This window comes from Stegodyphus dumicola, chromosome 2 (genome assembly GCF_044657685.1).
Source record: "Stegodyphus dumicola isolate Sdum_Otavi_A_Nest chromosome 2, ASM4465768v1".
Taxonomy (NCBI): Eukaryota; Metazoa; Arthropoda; class Arachnida; order Araneae; family Eresidae; genus Stegodyphus; species Stegodyphus dumicola.
In genome coordinates this window covers 150,006,475-150,025,096 of record NC_140769.1, presented here as the reverse complement: position 1 = coordinate 150,025,096, position 18,622 = coordinate 150,006,475, and the positions used below count along the sequence as shown (strand labels likewise).

Below are 18,622 nucleotides of genomic sequence, written 5' to 3'. Positions count from 1 at the left end.
ATAAAAAAGACATAAAAATGCATAGGCAACAATACACAAAGCACAATGCGTAAAATGCATAAACAGAGAGCACAAAAAAAAAAAAAAAAAAAAAAAAAACAGGTACATACACATAGTCACTTAAGGCACAAAAAGATAAATGGAGTACATGAAGTCACATGAAAGCTGGAGCACAATGTTAGTGTAAGGCAATGTAATGTTAGTGTACTGTTGTATATAAATACAGGTACATCTTGAATGAAGAATGATGAGTTCATGAATACTCATGTGTGCAGAAGAGTGCGGTTAGATTGCTAAGGCGTTGATTATTGTAGCGTCGCTAAGAACATAGATAAAAACACTGATAAAAGGCACGAGGATGTTGTAGCACTAATTATTGGGCTGTGCCCCAGCAACGTGTGCACCGTGAGGCACACAAGCGTTCACTAACACTGCATAAGAAGATGCTTGTTCACATGCTGTTGAAGGGATTACACACGTATCATTATGGAGCCATAACACATCTCACTAAGGAGATGCCACATATTTGCGAATTGTTAGTATTGCCACTTTAGATTGTGGGCAGGGGAACTTAAACACACAGTTGTGGTGAAGCCCAGATATTGTAAAATTCACTGGACTAGTCTTACAGCTTATCGTCAGTACACCAGAGCGTCATTTTAGCACGGTAGGCAAAGGTCTGTGCCCAATGCCGCGATGGTATTCATGATGCTGGAGATTGAATTAACCGCTCCTTTCAGCCAGGTAGCGAAATCTTCACAATTGCTTATATTTGATCTAACTTCGCAATGAACATTTTCAGAAGAAATCAACAATGCCTTAATTATTTTGTGCAGAAAATTGCGTAGCAAAATATTTTCAACCATCTTGTTTAAATTTTAAAGCACGCGAAAGATAGAGGTATATGACTGCTTCTATAAATCACTCATAAAGATTATATAGGAGGAGGAACACTGAAATCAATTGAAATTTCCCTTTCACAAAAATCCTTGCTTTCTGTATCCAGAATTAGCATTTCAATGTATTTTATTTATAATATTTCACCTGAAAATTTCGGCCCCTCCCCAAAGCAAGGAAAAAGACAAAGTAAATTCTAATTAGAATCTCGTACCTTAAATAAAGAGAATTCTATTTAAAGATTTGAAAACGTAAGAGAAATACTAAAATACTTCAGTGATAAATTCAAATCAGAATTTTACCTTTACACAAAAAGTACATAATCGATAGAATTTAAAACAGAAGTGAAATTATAAAACTTCAGTGAAAAGACTTATTTTGCATTTATAGGATTATTTAAAATTTATTACTTATGAATTTCAATTTTTCATCTTTGTGAAAAATCAGTTCTAAATTTCTTATATATATATATGCGTTTGATTCGGCCAATTGCAATAAAAAAGAGCGGAGCACAGTTAGATGTTGTAACAGTCCCACATACAAAATTTCAACGTTCTATGGCTAATCTTTTTAAGTTATGCGAGATACATACGTACGGAAGTACAAACGTCACGAAAAAGTTTCTTATTAATCCATTTTTAAATCCATTTTAGAATTCGTTTTGTAAAAGTGCATGCTTTATTCTGTCTGTACATATAGACGGCACGCAAAAGAAATCGTCTAAATGGATTTGGGAACGATCAAACTGGATATTTCCATTGAAATACAATACCCAAAGGTTTTCGTGATAATAATACTTCTTTTACTTTACAAGAAAGTAAAAAGATTGATATAATTTCTTTCAGTAAAATTCTATCATACTTTAAAATTTTTTTCATCTCGCAATTTTAGCTTCTACAAGAGCAGATGAAATACACTGTTAGTACGCACCGAGAAGATCTAAAGCAAACTGGACACAAATTGATATGCATATAGGTTTCGACGGAAAATGCGAAATTTTACATTTTGGCTGTCATTGAATGAACGGTTGTCGCTACAGCGTATCTTATCTGCGCAACTGGCAGGGTATTTAAGAGGAGAAATTACGATTCCGAGTCATAAATTCTTCACGAATTTAATTCCGTGTATTCTGGTAGACAGTAAATATGCCTCGCATACAGGTGCGCGAACGTAATGCGCAGATGTCAGAATTTGAGAGAGGTCGTGTAGTTGGCTCAAAGAAGCCGGTTGGTCTTATCGGCGACATTTGAGCAGGAGAATAGATCGACATTTGAGCAGGAGCGATGACACTATTAGACGATGTTTTCAGGAATGGGTGAACCATGGCCGCACACAGCGTCAAGAAGGAAGCGGTAGGCTTAGAGAAATTACAGAACGTGAAGACCGAGCAATCGTCAGAGCGGCACTCACAGCCCCAGATGCATCATTATCATAGATTGTACGTGCAACTAGTGCTTCAGTGACCTCAAAGACCATTCATAGACGGCTCACAGAAAGGGAGCTGAGGTCACGGCACCCCTTGCGCCGACTACCATTGACCTCTGTACAACGTCAAGCCCGTTTGCAGTGGTGACGGGCTCATTCGCACTGGAATGTCACTGACTGGAGGAGAATAGTCTTCAGTTATGAGTCCCGCTTTGAACTGAGCCCCGACGACCAGCGAAGGCAAGTCTGGAGGCGTCCCGGACAGCGGTAGCGGTGTGATACCAACTTGACTGTCTTCCGGAAGACAGGCCGACAACCAGGAGTGATGGTCTGGGGTGCCATTTTATTTCATAGTAGGACCTCTTTGGTTGTCATCCGTCGCAACCTTACAGCGCAGCGGTACGTCGACGAAGTTCTAAGGCCCGTTGTGTTGCCCTTCATGTCACGCCACCCTGGGCTTACATTTCAGCAAGATAATGCCCGCCCCCACACTGCATATGTTTCTACTGCTTGCTTTAGTACTTGCCGAACATTACCCGGTCCGCAAGGTCGCCGGATCTCTCTCCTATTGAGCGCGTTTGGAGCGTTATGGGCGGGCTTACCAACCAGCTCGGAATGTTGACGATCTAACTCGCAAGTTGCACAGAATTTGTAACGATATCCCTCAGGAGGACATCCGCAACGTCTATTAATCGATGCCAAGCCGAATAACTGCTTGCATAAGGGCCAGAAGCGAACAAACGCGTTACTGACTTTTTCACTTTGTCAAGCTCTATCACTTCAATAAATCATCCAATTTTTCTCAAACTATAATCATTTCGTTTTTTGTATATGTACATCACTTCTACCGATTTTCGTCCCATTCGGATACCTCCTTCTTAGTGCGTCGAGGGTTTTTTTTTTTTTTTTTTTTTTGTCCAAGAGTGTATATTTAGTCCGATATTGTTTGCACCTTCTCCATGCTCTTACGGATATAACTTTATAATAATCAGGAAGTAACGAAAAAGCAATGAAATTTGCATGTCTAACTGTCTAGCTGAACTTCAAAGTTCTTCCCGTAGTTTCTGAAGTGTAATGTATATGTTCTAAGTTGTTTTGGGGCAACTTGTAGTTTGAAAGAAAACTGAAAATATTTATTATGTGCAATGAATTTAATTATTTATAGAATAAATTGCTAACGTACTAAATATGTTTTTGTTGATAATCATCTTTAGTTTATTTTATAAATAAAACCATCTTTGAAGTAAATAAAAGACAGAATGAGATTTTTCCATATGACATTACCAAAAGAGATTAGAACAAAAAATATATATATATGATGTGTAAACCACATAATTTCCTTGAACGGAATATTTAATTATACGTACTTCTTCCTGCATTTTATTTAAACTTATTTCCTCGAATTTCATTAGAGATATATTTCTCATTTAATTAATTCAGTTCTCAGACTGAGACATAGCGAAAATACATAAAACCTAAAATACATTTATTAAAAATTTAAAAATACAAAACATAAATACAGTTAAAACAATTTAAAGAACAATTTTTACAATTAAAAATTAGAGTTTCTACGCAAAAACAAGCAACCAACGGACAAGCAGGCAGATTTTTCGGTGCACAAAATTGAAAGTTTCTTTTTGGTCTCACTCGGCAAAAAGACATTGAAGGCGTAGAGACTGACTTAATTTGTTGTGGACGCTATGCTCAGTCAATATATGGGGTAATTTAAAAACTTAAATTATAATTCCAGAATGGATAAAGCATGATTTAATTAGCAATAATAAAAGAAGACGTTATCTTTGTTGTTGCGAAGCTTAGTATCTCTAGATCGGCAACAAATCCACTATTCTGCTAAGTTTCAAATTTAAACAAATATAGCTGCTATGGGAAAAAAATTAGGCTTAGCCGTACTAAATTATTAAATTGTTGATAATTCTACAGTTATTACATGCAGGTTGACTAGAGGCATAAAAACTTTAACGAGAAAATAAGAACAACATAATGCGAGCATTTTTAAAGCAAAAAATGCATTATTTACCAAAATATGCTAATAAAAAAACAACTGAGCTCACGGAGCCGCGTAACAGAGAGAGTATATTATGTATATATTTATATTTATATCCTTTTGGTGTGGCCGATTGCCACCAAAAAGAGATTGCCACCAAATGCACAACTACATGTTTTCACAACTACAGTCCTATATACAAAATTTCAACGGGATATGGGTACTCGTTTTGGAATTATGCGAGATACATACATATGTACGTACAGACGCCACAAAAAATCTGTTCTGAATCCATTCTAAATCAGTTTTATAATTCAAATGGTCAAAATGGAGATTTTCGTTGAAAAATGTACACGGAATTTTTCTTGATTACAATACTTCCTTTACATCGTACGAGGAAGTAAAAATTAACATTTTGACCTGTGCAATGTTAAGTTTTAATACGTGTGAAATTTTTATGTTAAAAACTGTAAAGTTATTTAGTACAAAGAATATAATTATATATTTAAAAACATAAAAATTACCTTAAAATGTTTTGCATGAAGAAAATACTAACACAGGAAAGCTGTGTAGTAGTTATTCCCTACAGAAATTAAATCTTTATCTGCAGTGCATATTAACTCTGTTGTACATTTTCCATTACGGTAACTCATAAAGGAAAACGTAAACAAGACTGTAAGTCATCATCCTGTGTCTCATCGTTCCCTTATAGGGTGGCCTGTAATATGCGACAACAGACTGCCGGCGGATGAAAAGATACCTAAAGAATTTTGCCCATTAAAGGTGGGTGCTGTCTTTAATGCAGGAAAAGAACCTTGGTATTATTCAGAAGGACACTTTCACCGAATAATTTTCAAGGGTGAGTGAAAGTGAAGAACAAACAATTTGTGAGCCCATGGGCGGGAGCCGTCACCATGGCCATGAAAATTACAGCCCACGTGAGGTATATATGCCTAGGCTTCGAATGGAATATATACAGATAACTGGTCCAGAAATGATTGTCGCAGTAAGTTTTTCCGATGCTCTTTTTTCCTTTCCTTTCTTTTGCTGATAAATTTAAATCAGTTTTCTTTCTAATCAGAAAGAATGGCATAAAATCATCATTATCAAGTTTATGAATACTAAATGTTATTTATTTATAAAATTTTATTAATCTTATTATACTAAAAGGTTTCTTTTATTATACTAAATTAGAGAAATATGTTTCTATATGGAACATATTTTTATTTTTAGAATCAATACTTACCTGTTCTTAGAATCAATGAACGAGCTATTTTTATTTTGTAGTTGTTCGTAATTGCTTTTTAGACCAAAAAGGACTGTTGGTCTTGAAATGGGAATTTTGTGTCGAATTATTTTAAATTTGTCGTTTTACTTTGCATTCGCGTCTGTTGCCATTCGGCAAAATGTAAGATGTTTATCTTTCCAATTGAATCTGCCTATTGTGTATTAACAAAGTAATCTATTTAATGCGATAGATGCAGTTCTTAAGAATATTCGTTTCTTACTTTTGAATCGGATTTATTTCATTCGTGTGTGTGTGTGATTATGGCAAAGCCTCGAGGGCTATCTGCCTAAGGGGAGGGATGCCTTCGTGGAGGACTTTCTAAGGGAAACTGGCTCGTATACACGTTACACATGGGGAAAACCACGAAAACGCCCATGCAGCCAGCCCGTTCGCGGGATTCGAACCTCGGACCGAACTACCAGTGTTCAGCGACTTTACCGCTCGGCCGCTGGTGGGCCTCATTTAATTCGTGATTTATTTAATTAAAAATATTCATATTTTCACAGAATAGCGTAATATATATTTAGCCCAAAGGGGCAATTTGCCTAGAAGAGCTATTAATTTTCGTTTTGCCGTTTTGCGTTAATTCGCTATAAACAGCGAATCACTTTTTAATTGTTGCCACCAAATAGTAGAGCCCTGCATTGTACTTAAAAGAAATTAAATGATGAAGAATCTGCACAAATGTATGTATATTTCTCGCATTGTGATAAAACAACGGTACCTAGAGATATCCAATTTTGAATAACGTACGTCTCCACCCGAATATGGGAAGCCCAATTTTGGAATTTAAAATTTGTTTTATTATCTGTTTCATATTTTGTAAAGCAGTTATGGGTTTTTGATTGAAAAACTCGACGATGTAAAAGTGAGCAATGGCAACACTGTACGCCAGGAAAGAAAAAAAAAAAATACCTCCAGTGCGCGAGACTGTGTATCGGAAATTCTGAAGATATGTTGTTTTGAACATTTTATTCGTTAAATTACATAGACATTTTTTAGAATATTTTTTTATTATTTATTTCATAATTTGTAAAATTAAATTCGTTAAATTACATAGATATTTTGTAGAATATTTTTTTATTATTTATTTCATAATTTGTAAAATTAAATTCGTTAAATTACATAGTCATTTTGTAAAATATTTTTTATTGTTATTTATTTCAGAATTTGTAAAATTAAATTCGTTAAATTAAAAAAGACATTTTGTAGAATAATTTTTTTATTATTTATTTCATAATTTGTAAAATTAAATTCGTTAAATTATAGACATTTTGTAAAGTATTGTTTTTTATTATTTATTTCATAATTTGTAAAATTAAATTCGTTAAATTACATAGTCATTTTGTAGAATAATTTTTTTATTGTTATTTATTTCAGAATTTGTAAAATTAAATTCGTTAAATGAGATAAGACATTTTGTAGAACTTTTTTTTTATTTTTTATTTCTTTTATATTTTTTTAAAACATTACCGAATTTTTGATTAACAAACTCAACGATATGAAAGTTAGCAGTCGCAACACTCTACGGAACAACATTTTTATCACCAGCGCGAGACTATATATTGGAAATTCTAAAGATATGCTGTTTTTACGATTATATATGTAATTTATGATTTTGGTGTTGAATTGAATTTCATGTAGCGTAATTGCAAACAACATGATATGTAAGAAATAAAGTTAACACGTGGAAAATAATAAAAATAGAGAAAAAAGAATGTTTCGTTAGCCATCCTACTAAGAAAACTGAACATTAATATGATAAACTCAGGAAAGACTGAAAAAATAGAAAAATGTATGCCGACACTTAACACTGCTTTTAAAATTTTTGTGATTTTGCCGTTGAATTGTGCATGGCGTAAGTGCGAAGAAAATGATGCATAATAATAAAGCTTAAGAGACAAAAAGGAAAAAAAAAGGCTTTATTAAGAGTGAGTTTATGAAATTTCTGTATATTAACTATACAGAAAGAGCAATTATATGGTGCTAAACTGTATATATATATATATAATTCATAACATATTTTTAAAATGTCATTTAATTGCCATTCATTCGTTATCATTATAAATCATTCATTAGCATTTTTAAAATATCAATCATATTTTTAAATAATATTAATAATAATATAGCAATTAGATGGAGATAGTGGTAGTTAAGATATATTTTAGTCTTTTGCTGTTAAAAGAGTCTTTGACTTCATAGCTGCGAACTTTAATTGTTTTATAATTAATAATTGCTTTGACTTGTATGAAAATTTTGAGCCAGGTGATAATATGAGAAGCTGTGCAATATTTAATTCCCATTAGTGTTCCGTGTAATGGCATTTAAATCCTGGCACAAATTATTAAGCAGTATTCACTGTGTTACAACTGAAAGTTTCTCCGCTTAATGAGAAAATTACGAAAAATTTGTCTGTGAGGTTATTCATGGATTCCAATTCTGGCATTTTTGCCTTTATTTTCAACATCACGGCACTTAAGGAAAACCCTTGGAATATATTTTATAATAAATTTCAGAATGTAGGCAAAAATACTAATATTTGACCTGCGGGACCATATCATGATTTTTCTGAGCAGATTTGTTTTGAATCATGCTAACGTAAGAGATTCCTGAAAGTGGAGAAAGCTTTGGTTTCCGATCTATTGCTTTTCAAAATCACAGCAGGTTGGGCTGTGTTAACTTCAAGTTGCTTATTTTCAATTTTATTTGGCATATTTGAGTGGAATTTGGGACAACCACGATGATTCGCGGTATATTCTCGTAAATAATTACAGCACTTAATATTATCAATATGTATTCCAGGACATTCGGAGCTTTTATATGACCCCCGACATTTAACACAACGTGATTTGCATTAACGCTATCATTTGTACCTAAGTGTTTATCCTATGCATCAGTGCAACTTTTCTCACTTTAAGTCTTAAATTTTTAAGTTCATCTTCGATGTCATCAAGAGGATAACCAACTGGTAAGTCTTCCATAAAAACCCTTAATCGGTCTTTCGAGTTTAGAGTTTATTGCATAGGAATATATGCGTTTTTTCATCCAGATATCTGGTTATAACTCTATGACAATCCTCACTACGTAGATTAATTTTGAAGAACTCGAATTCCGTTTTTATATCAGTTTTTCGGATTTTTGTGAAATTAGAATACTTCTCATTTGGTTTGATCATAATTGGCCTAATTTTCAGAGATTGAGCGGTCTCCGGAATAACCCTGGAAATCAGAATAAAAATAATGGTGGATACCTAACACCGTTATATTTATTCTCATTTTCCAGGGATACTGAGCTAAATTTATTTCGAATCGATATATCAGTATTACATTTAACTATCTTAACGAGTCGGGCTAGTTTTCTAAGCGAAATAAATCCTCTGCTTTACCATTACCACTAAGGCTATACTAGATTTCTCAGAATTACAAGTCGCATTGACTGTCATAAGATTTCTAATACTGGAATTTACATAAGCACTCTTTTCTAAAATATCATTAGTGGCATTTTTGTGATCATTATCTAAAACAGCACTTAATAAGTATTATTAAGAGTAACATGATCATTTGACTTATCTTTACTAAAACTTTTCCTTAGACTAAATGAAGCAATTTCAATATCTATAAAATGTTTAGCCCCATATTATATATATATATATATAAAGCGTACTTATTACAAAAATAGGGCATCAGCATCTCAGCAAACTTGAATGGTCTTTTAAGGTAATCCATGATCTCGTAGTCAAAGGTCAGTTTGGGCACTTTCTAAATCCTTGGCTAAGTTTCATAGCATTTGCACCTCATATCGAAGTTTATCACTAAATATTTCTGCTTAAGCAGTGTCATCTTTATCTAAAGAATCTATCACAAATAATCTTTTTATATCATCATCCAACTTTTGCATAAAATATTCGATATCATCGTTTATAATTTTTTCGTTTATATTTTTTAATTCGTTTATAATTTAAATTTTTAAAATCAATTGATTTTCATGTTGCAAAACGGCTCGTCGGCCGGTCCCTACCCCGAAGGGAGTGCACTCGCTTCCACCCAGTAAAATATGCTACACTGCCAGTCGACAAAGAGAGCTACACTATGCAACTATTTTGCGAAGATCAGCGAGCAACGCGTTCGAAAACAATAGACGAGCAAAGCCAATGAAAATATGATTTTTCAGATTATGTCATTCATTTTCGTGGAAGAAAAATAATCAGTATTGGCTGTTGCTTTATCAAAAATATTTTACTCAAATCATTAAAGATAGTGTTCAGTTTATTCGCTGTTTTTATTAATATAAATAAATCATAAATCTTCTTAATTTTTTCTTTTAATTATGTAGTTATGTATGGCAGGTTTTATGAAAAAAAATTGTTTTGGACTTTCTTGTTCTCAATTTAGATGCAAAAACTTTTGCCATATCGCTTGGAAGATCACTTTTTTAGTTATTACTAGTATTCAAATATTGTTTGACCTTAGTATCAACTGTAAAAAGCCAAATGCTTTCCTAGAAATAAGTTATTCCTTATTCTTCAAAAGCACATAAATTCTGTGCAAGAGCTTTGGGCTTTTTCCCTGAGTCTAAAAATAAGCAACGCCTTTTAGTAGAAGGGTGGAAAAACCGAGAAACTTTCTGGAGTACAGAAATACATAGTGTCCATAAATGTTTACCCTGATTATAAAACATGATATCTCATAAATGTGTACATATAATGAAACATGCATTTAACCTCAAATGCGTAAATTCTCAAAGTTTATTGTCATGTTGAAAATATTAAATAAATTTCCACTTGTGTACTCCTGATGGCGCGGAAAATATCGAACTTGTAACATTCAAATTCACGCCCCACATTCTTCAACATTTCTAGTGTGATTCTGTGAATGGCGTCTGTGATGCACTATCGTAAGTTTCGAGCCTCAGGAACTCTTGTATGGTACACGATATCTTTAGCATATTTGAAAGAAATCTAAAGAATTATGCCAGAGTATCTGGAGGCTTTGGGATCGGGTCCCCTCTACCTATCCGCCAATTTGGGAAAGTTTGATTAAGATAATCGACCCAATGAAAGGGTGGAAGAAGTATGGCCCAATAGAAAGAAGCGCCATTATGTTAAAAAATGGCAGCTGGCTACATGTCGTATAGGACCTTCATTCGGTTTGATTGTCTGTATAACTTCGACCTTGTAGGCACGCAATTTGAGACATGTATATACACTTTATGCACTTTGCAGTATGTCCGAGGCAATTGAAGTTGGTGCACTGAAGTTACCTAATTAATTTCTATGACATCTTGTGAATGTAGTTTGAGCTTTCTTCACTGTCTCGTCAGAAATGAATGCTCTGCCGCTGGTTATTAACGGACCTCGTTGATAAATATTTGGACATCCATAATTTAATTAATTTCACATCAGATAATGTATTTCCATAACGTGTGCTAAACATTCTTTGCACAGCTAATGGTGATTTTGTGTTTGCAAGACACACAACACATTCTGCCTTTTTTCTACAGAAGAGATTTTGATGACACCAGCGCACACAGAGCTCCTAGCCGCAAAGTTGGTGTATGTGACACAACTGCAGAGAAAATTTTTAAGTTCGGGATGTACCTGCAACGGAAAATATACACAGTTTATACAGTCATTATGATGATTATAAACGATCATAATTAGGGTAAACATTGATGGAAATTCTGTGTTTCAAAGTGAGTGAAAGTGTCCAGAGTGAAAAACATTTGACTGGAATTAAAGTCATCAAGTGAATCCTAAAGGAAGAATTTCAAAGGAATATAATTTACGAATGAAAAAGATTTTAGAATAGTTTTAGTAGGGAAAAACCTGAAAATTCAAGAAAACGTCGGTTAACAAAGAAATATTTATTAGTTTCTTGGTTGTAAATAATTGAAAGGTCTTGCTGCTGATCATTATCGGTTTTTTTTTTTTTTTTTTTTTTTGTTTTTTTTTGTTTTGCTTTGTTTTGTTCTGATGATGATAAATATGTTAACTTAAAACTTTTATTCTTCTGCAAAGTAAAGCAATTTAGCAATTTTTCAGCTGTGAGTTATAAAATGATATTTCTAGCAATTTTGTTAATTTCTAAATCTTTTGAGACTTTACAAATCTTTTTGAATGGCTACACTTAAGAAAACTAAATTACTTTCATTCTTTTAAATCGAAATATTAAACCTTCAAAAGGAGCTTTAATCTGAAAATAGGAAGACCGACCATCTTAGTAACTTAAAAAGCAAAACTGTTTCAGTGAATTTATTTTTACTTTGCATTGTTTTTGAATTTGTATTCCTTTTGTTTTATTATTATTTCATCGTTTCTTTCTCGCTTTTATTTTTCATTGCTGGGTGCTTTATTTAATAGCCACTACCCTTGCGCCACTACAACGGCCGAAAGTGGTGGCCATTTCATTATGGAAGCATAATGGCTGGCCACCGTTGCCTCCTATGAAGGGACGGACAGTTACACTCTTGCCTTCTCCGGGATTCTAACCGGGGCCCATCGGTACAGCAGTCAAGGTACTAACCACACTATACCGGCTGGGCTGCATTTCATTGTTTCTTAATGCAATCACTTGTTTCGCGGTTCTGACTGTTCTGACCTCTTATTTTCAATGCAGCATCTCTCACGTTATTGAAATTTTATTTTGTGATTAATTTAAATTTTCAGGCTGGAATTCTGTTCTGCTTTGTGGCCCTTTTCCGAGGAGTCAGCACTTCAGAGCAAATCGACCACAGGGACTTCCAATACAACTCCCTAGTGGACAGCCGAACTGGACGTTACAACTTCGCTTATGACACGGGAAACGATAACGATATTGCGCATTCTTTGCATATGGAATACCGCGATGCAAATGGAATCGTGCGTGGCAGATATGGTTACACAGATCCTAGAGGGAAACTGAGGGTGGTAGAATACGAAGCTGGACCTGATGGTTTTAAGGCACGTGGAGATGTAGGGCCTGATCTCTTTCCCCATGATGAAGCTCCTGAACTGAGTAACTCTTCTCCAACTTTAGGTTCCTTGATCCAGTCTCCAGGAGACGACTTGCAGTTGGTCCCAGCCCCAATACAGATGGCTGGTTGGGATCCTTTTGCGAATCCCATGGGGAAAGTGAGTGGAGATTCAGGAACTTTCTATCCTGACAGTGTGAGTGGAGTATCATATTTTTCCAGGGAAAATGGTGCGGATAATGTCACCAACAATGAGCAAGAGACAAATGATGGCCGGGAAGTGGAATCCTATGTTGATGGCTATCCCGTGGTATCCTTTACTTCGGTAAGTATTCCACAGCATTACCTTAAGATTATTTTATGTTAAAGATTTAAGTAACAATCATATCCAGTGTATAAACTTTTGGAGAAAATAGTAAAATAAAGTAAATAAATTACTTAAATAACACGAAATTTTCTGAAAAAAGTTTTTGAAGACTTACGATAGGACAGTTCATGCAACAGTTTCCCTAATTAGAATCTGTTATTTACTAGACTTAATAATCACCTATGTCCCCCAGACGGTACAGTGGTTAGGGAAGCCTACTACGGTACCGAAGGGCCCGGGTTCGAATCTCGGAGAACACATGGATGTTTGTAAATGTATAATGTCGGTGCAGCATGGCAGCACTCTAAATATGCGGCGAGCCGAAAGTCCTCTCGTGTTGATTGGTTAAAGAGGAGAGGAGGTTGGAGACCCCCGGATTCTCCCTCCCCCCCCCGAGATGCTCTTTCTTAAAATTGGAGGTGGAAAATAGAAGTCCAACCTCTCTTCGGAGTAGGCTCTAGCAACCATTGTTGCATGTAATACGAACAAGACAACAATAGTCACCTTTAACAAGAACCCTGCTTGATGAGAAAAGGTACTTATGTATTAGCCCAACCACTTTGTCTCAATTTGGCGTTGAAAAATGAATAATTGTCATGCGCATGGTTGTCAGAGTTTTCTGCATTCGGAAGCTTTGGCAATTTTTTCTAAAGTTATAAGGTATTTCTCTCGCCTTCCTAGCGTGCCTTCGTGGCGTAGTGGTTCTGCACGCTGGGCCGGTATTGCAGAGGTCCGTGGTTCGATTTCCGGAGAAGGCGTTTGCTCATTTTTCATCTTGCTTGCTTCCAAAAAGTACCTAATGTCTCTACAAAGTGATTGCGATAAAACGTTAGTATTGAGAAAACTTACTATAAATAATGAAAATCAAGGGCGTAGCTAGAGGGGGGCAAGGGGGCATCTGTCCCCGGGCGCAGGAAAAAAAAAAAAACAAATTAATTCAATTTCAATACCTTTCAGTTAATTTGAAAGTTTCAATATAGTTTATAAAATTTAGTTCTTTATTTGAAATTAAGCATATTTTTTACTTTTAATTTTATCAGCATAAAAATTTATAGCTACCTGTTAATTAAGTTTGGATTTGGAATTTAGAAAAACAGTTTCCTGTTCGCAAAATGCATCGAACTTCTATATGGCAGAACTTTAAAGGTATAGAAAAAGTTTCGAGCAACTGAAAATTTGAGTTAACGAGACCTGGTGAAATGCTTTTGAAAATTACACGGGTTTAACGCAACAACATAGAAGTTATAGGCGATAAATGAAATAAAAATAGCAAAATATATTAAATATTTAATTCCCGATTCCAGAAATTCGTGGGAAGCCATTTCGACTGTACACATCTTCGTACGACTGCAATCGGACGAGATATTAATTACAAACTCTGAAAACAGTAATTTTCACGCTTATTTTTAAGAGTGGCAACAGTCTCGCGCGTTGGAGATAAAAATCCTTTATTTCGAAAAGTGTTACTATTGATCGCTTACAAATCGTAGAATATGTTAATCAAAAATTTGTAAGTTTTAAAAAATATGAAATAAAAATAACATTGCCAATCATTAAACATATTATTGTTATATGAGGTTTTGAGTATTCTGACGTTGCAGAAAGCACGCGATTGCATGGGACGTCACTGTATGTCGAAAATTGTTTGTTAATGTCAGCATTTTAAGTAAATAGCTGCTGTGAGCAACTTTCTTTTGTTTCAGGTTAGCATAATTGAAACGATATATTATTTCAACGTTAATTCTTTTATTGATATTGAAAAAATGTAGTTATATTACATTAAATTTAAATCATGACGTCGTATGTATTAACTTGAAGTGTCAGAAGTTTTGTTTCCTGGTTAGGCAATGCAAAAATTATTTATGAATTAGCTATTGTTTGGAAAGAATGAACTGATTTCATTCATATTAATATGTTTTTATACAATTACTTTGCAAGAATACATAGAACTAATAAAATTGTGCTTTAGCTGCAGCCAGCTCATCTGGCGGGCTTTCCCGCTAGTATTAATGTAATATTCTTCTTTCTCTTGAAGACTGTGGCATAAATATTGCCTTAGAATAAAAGAAGGTAAATCTTCGGATTATGGTAACTTATCGAATTTTTGCCTAAAATTTGGCGACTAACCCTGCTACAGCAACCTGCTAGTTTTTTTTTTTTTTTGGACGCCATTTTGTTTTCACGAAGTAAAGGCATTTCCCCCCCCCCCAACAATCTGATAGCCGAATTACGCTTATACTAGAACTTTTATGGAACAAAAGTGCTTAATAATGACGAAGATAAGGTGCGAAATTTGGAGAAAATGCAGAATCGCCCACTGCTTGCCGCGTTTTTAAGAATTGCACATACACGTTATCCATGTACACTTCGACCTATTTTCACTTAAAAAGTCAAAGAAAATTGACAAAAATTCAATTCTTCTTACTCTTGTAAAAAGCGCCAAACAAATAAGTGGGCGATTCTGCACTATAGCAGCGAAACTGTTTCTAAGTGCTTATTAGCTAAAATCACGATCGGAATTTTCCGGAAAATGTCACATGACATGTCTCATGATCTCTCATTTCTCTGAGACAAAATAATCTGTGATTCGAACAGTGTACTTCACAGATTATTGCTAAAGTCCTAGATAGTAACCTTTATCGCCTTACCAAAATGTCACCAAACTACCTGTTACCATATTCCAAAGATTAGCCTAAAAGAACTCTATTGTTTCTAATTTATCATATATCGTTTAATTATTCATTTTTTAAAAGCTTCCTTGTTTTTATTAGCTTAAATTTTATCAAATAATTTAGTGCGCTCATGGTGACACAAGAGTCTCGTATAACTTGACTATAAACCACAAATTCTTTCACGAAAGCATTTTAAGGCAGAAAATTTGACGTGTTTTGCCTTAATTTATTAAATAAGAATATTAAATTATTTAGTTGTCCTGTAATAGTTGCCTTGTTCATTACTTTATTTGGTGTTACATAATTATTGTTTTCTTTATTCTAGAGTGATATCAGCGATGGAAAGGAAGTGCAAAGTCTGGATTTACAAAAGCCTGAAAACGAAATTCAGTCCGAACAGAATAGGGGAAGTGTTCCTTTAAATATCTATAACATTGACGTGAGTCCTGATGAGATACGTGTAGCTAGCGGCCCAGTGCGTCGGTCCGCTGACGGAAACACCGGTAGGACAGATAGTCGACTATCTAATTACCAACAAATGGAAAACCGATACCAACCATACCGAGTGAAAGCGATATACGTCCCACGACAAACTCATGACCACGATGCTGAAATTCGATACGCTCGACGACAGACTCACGATCACGATGCTGAAACCAGATATCCTCGACCGCGAACTCACGATCACGATACTGAGGTTAGGTATGCTCGAAGACAAACGCATGATCACGATGCTGAAAGGAGATACCCTCGAAGACAAACTCATGACCACGATGCTGAAACCAGATACCCTCAAAGACAGACTCACGATCATGCGGCTGAATGGAGGAGATATTACGGACAAATTCACGATCACTCAAAGCATTCACCACCTAGGAGAATATTTTACAGGGATAGTCATAGCATGGAACCCCACGAGCATTATAACAATCCAGTATACCAAAATTATCGCGACCATCAACATTCAGATGTCCATCTTTATGGCAGATCTCAAAACTATGCTAGTTATCATGTAACTGCAAAACCACGGCAGTTAAAATACATACCAGCAGACAAATATCATGATAAATACTATTACTGGATTTATGATTAATAATTTATAAGAAAACAGTTTACTAAATTTCTATCGGAACTTTAATTAAAAACAATTTAAGTAGCATCATTCTTTCATAAAATAACTACTTGTTTTAATGTGCATTGATTTTATCTTTCAAAGCATAGAAATTTTCAGCCAATAAGGCTTATTTTATTTTAGTTTGTCAATAATTCTTCCTTTCCAAAGATCATCCCACAAGTTCAATATGATGGTACCATTTCTGAAAAGTTGTATCATTTCGCCTCCTTTTAATATTTCTCATACAGCAAAATCACAGAGATGTTTTATTTATTTATTTATCTTTCAAATGCATACTAACATAAATTAAAATAAAAAAATTTAAAAATTAGTATATAGGGGTATTATTATTTCAATTAATCATTTTTTATAAGTTCAGCCTTTACTGTAACTTCTCCTTTCCTTTTCCTCACCAGAAATGTAAAGCAGAGAGTATTTAACGTGAGGTTTGGGGATCCTGAAACAGAGCGTCTTTCTGCCTCTCGAGGCTACGTTCCCAGGTTTCGCCAGCTCTAGTAAGATTGGAATTTTTCGGGCTTTGCGTCATAGCTGCTGAAATTTAAATTGTTACGGTGAGAAGTTCGAAGCCAGCTGAGAATTTAAGTTAATTCCTTAGTCTTTGACTAGGCTTAGTTTCAATTCTACAAATTTACTGTTAAATTTTATCGCTACAAGTGGTGGCTGATATTGGGAGCACAATACGTGCATTTATGTTCAAGTTCTGATGTTAATAAAATGTTATTTTAAACTTTTCAAGGCTCTGTAGTTAATTTTAGACTCAGCAATCATTCGCTAGGAGTCAGAAACTAGTTTATACAGCCAAAGAAAGTCAAACTGTATAAGTAAAAAGAGCGTTAAAAAGTATATAGGCACAATACAAGATTATTGTAATAAATTAATGATTGTAATGTATGTTGGAATAATGAAAAATTAGAATATTAAATATTTATCACAAATAAATTGTTTATTGCTACGTGACTGCTGTTTTGTGTTGTAAGTAATTCTGAATATTTTTGTAGTTATAAGTTAAACAAATAGTTTAGTTTTAACATTATCACTTTCTTCTTATGCTCTTGCTTCCTCTCAACTCCTTTAAAAACGATTCGTATAAGAGAATATTTCAGCAGTAAACAGAAGAATCGTGAACATCACTTGTGATAGTTAATCCCACTATAAAAGCTTCGCGACAGTTCGTAACACTCTGTCGGTGACTGAAAGCGAAAGATCGTTGTGACTGCAGGTAATTGAATGTTAGTAAGGTTCAGTGTTAGTTCCACTGATGACGATTATAGTATAAAACAGAAAAAATAAGACATAATTGATTTCTTAGTTTTAAAAGCAGGGAAGTTTGTGTGGATGTTTTAATTTGTATTTATTCTGACCCTAAGAGGTAATACAGAATCTTGAACTGTAATTTGTATGTGAGTTTGTAAGAAGAGACAAATAAAGTATATAAACCTGCGTGGTATGTATAGTTCACCGAGTAAAAATAGTTTCAGAATGACTGCGAAACTCAGCGGCAATGCCAACCATTTACTTTAAGATTAAAATGACTGCTTGAGCCTCCTGAGAAAAGAGGCTCGAAACATACTCACCCTGCGAACATTTAGTCTAAGCAAAAATAAATAAATAGAATAAAAACATAAAATGATTTAAAAAAAAAAAGAAAAAAATATTGAACAATACCTTATAAATGCTACGCACTTAAAACCAATAAAAGTGGTAATTAGAGGTCTCCCTATTGACATGGATACAAAAGAGATAAAAGAAATTCTTACTGAACAAGGATTCAAAACCCACAAAATCACACAAATGACCAGAAACCGAACTCGGCAGCCTATGCCACTATTTCAAATCCAATTATTACCTACTTCCAACATTGAAGAAATTTACAATATCCCTCACA

At 34.3% G+C, this 18,622-nt stretch overlaps 1 protein-coding gene across 1 annotated transcript; it reads left to right on the top strand.

The window, feature by feature from the left end:
• Positions 1 to 5,191: 5,191 nt before the first annotated feature.
• On the top strand, positions 5,192 to 18,177 carry LOC118186709 (uncharacterized). Its single transcript, XM_035356839.2, has 3 exons — positions 5,192 to 5,333; positions 12,280 to 12,888; positions 15,928 to 18,177. The coding sequence occupies exons 1-3, from the start codon at positions 5,223 to 5,225 to the stop codon at positions 16,693 to 16,695; spliced, it is 1,488 nt and encodes a 495-aa protein (XP_035212730.2). The 5' UTR covers positions 5,192 to 5,222; the 3' UTR covers positions 16,696 to 18,177.
• The last annotated feature ends 445 nt before the right edge of the window (positions 18,178 to 18,622 follow it).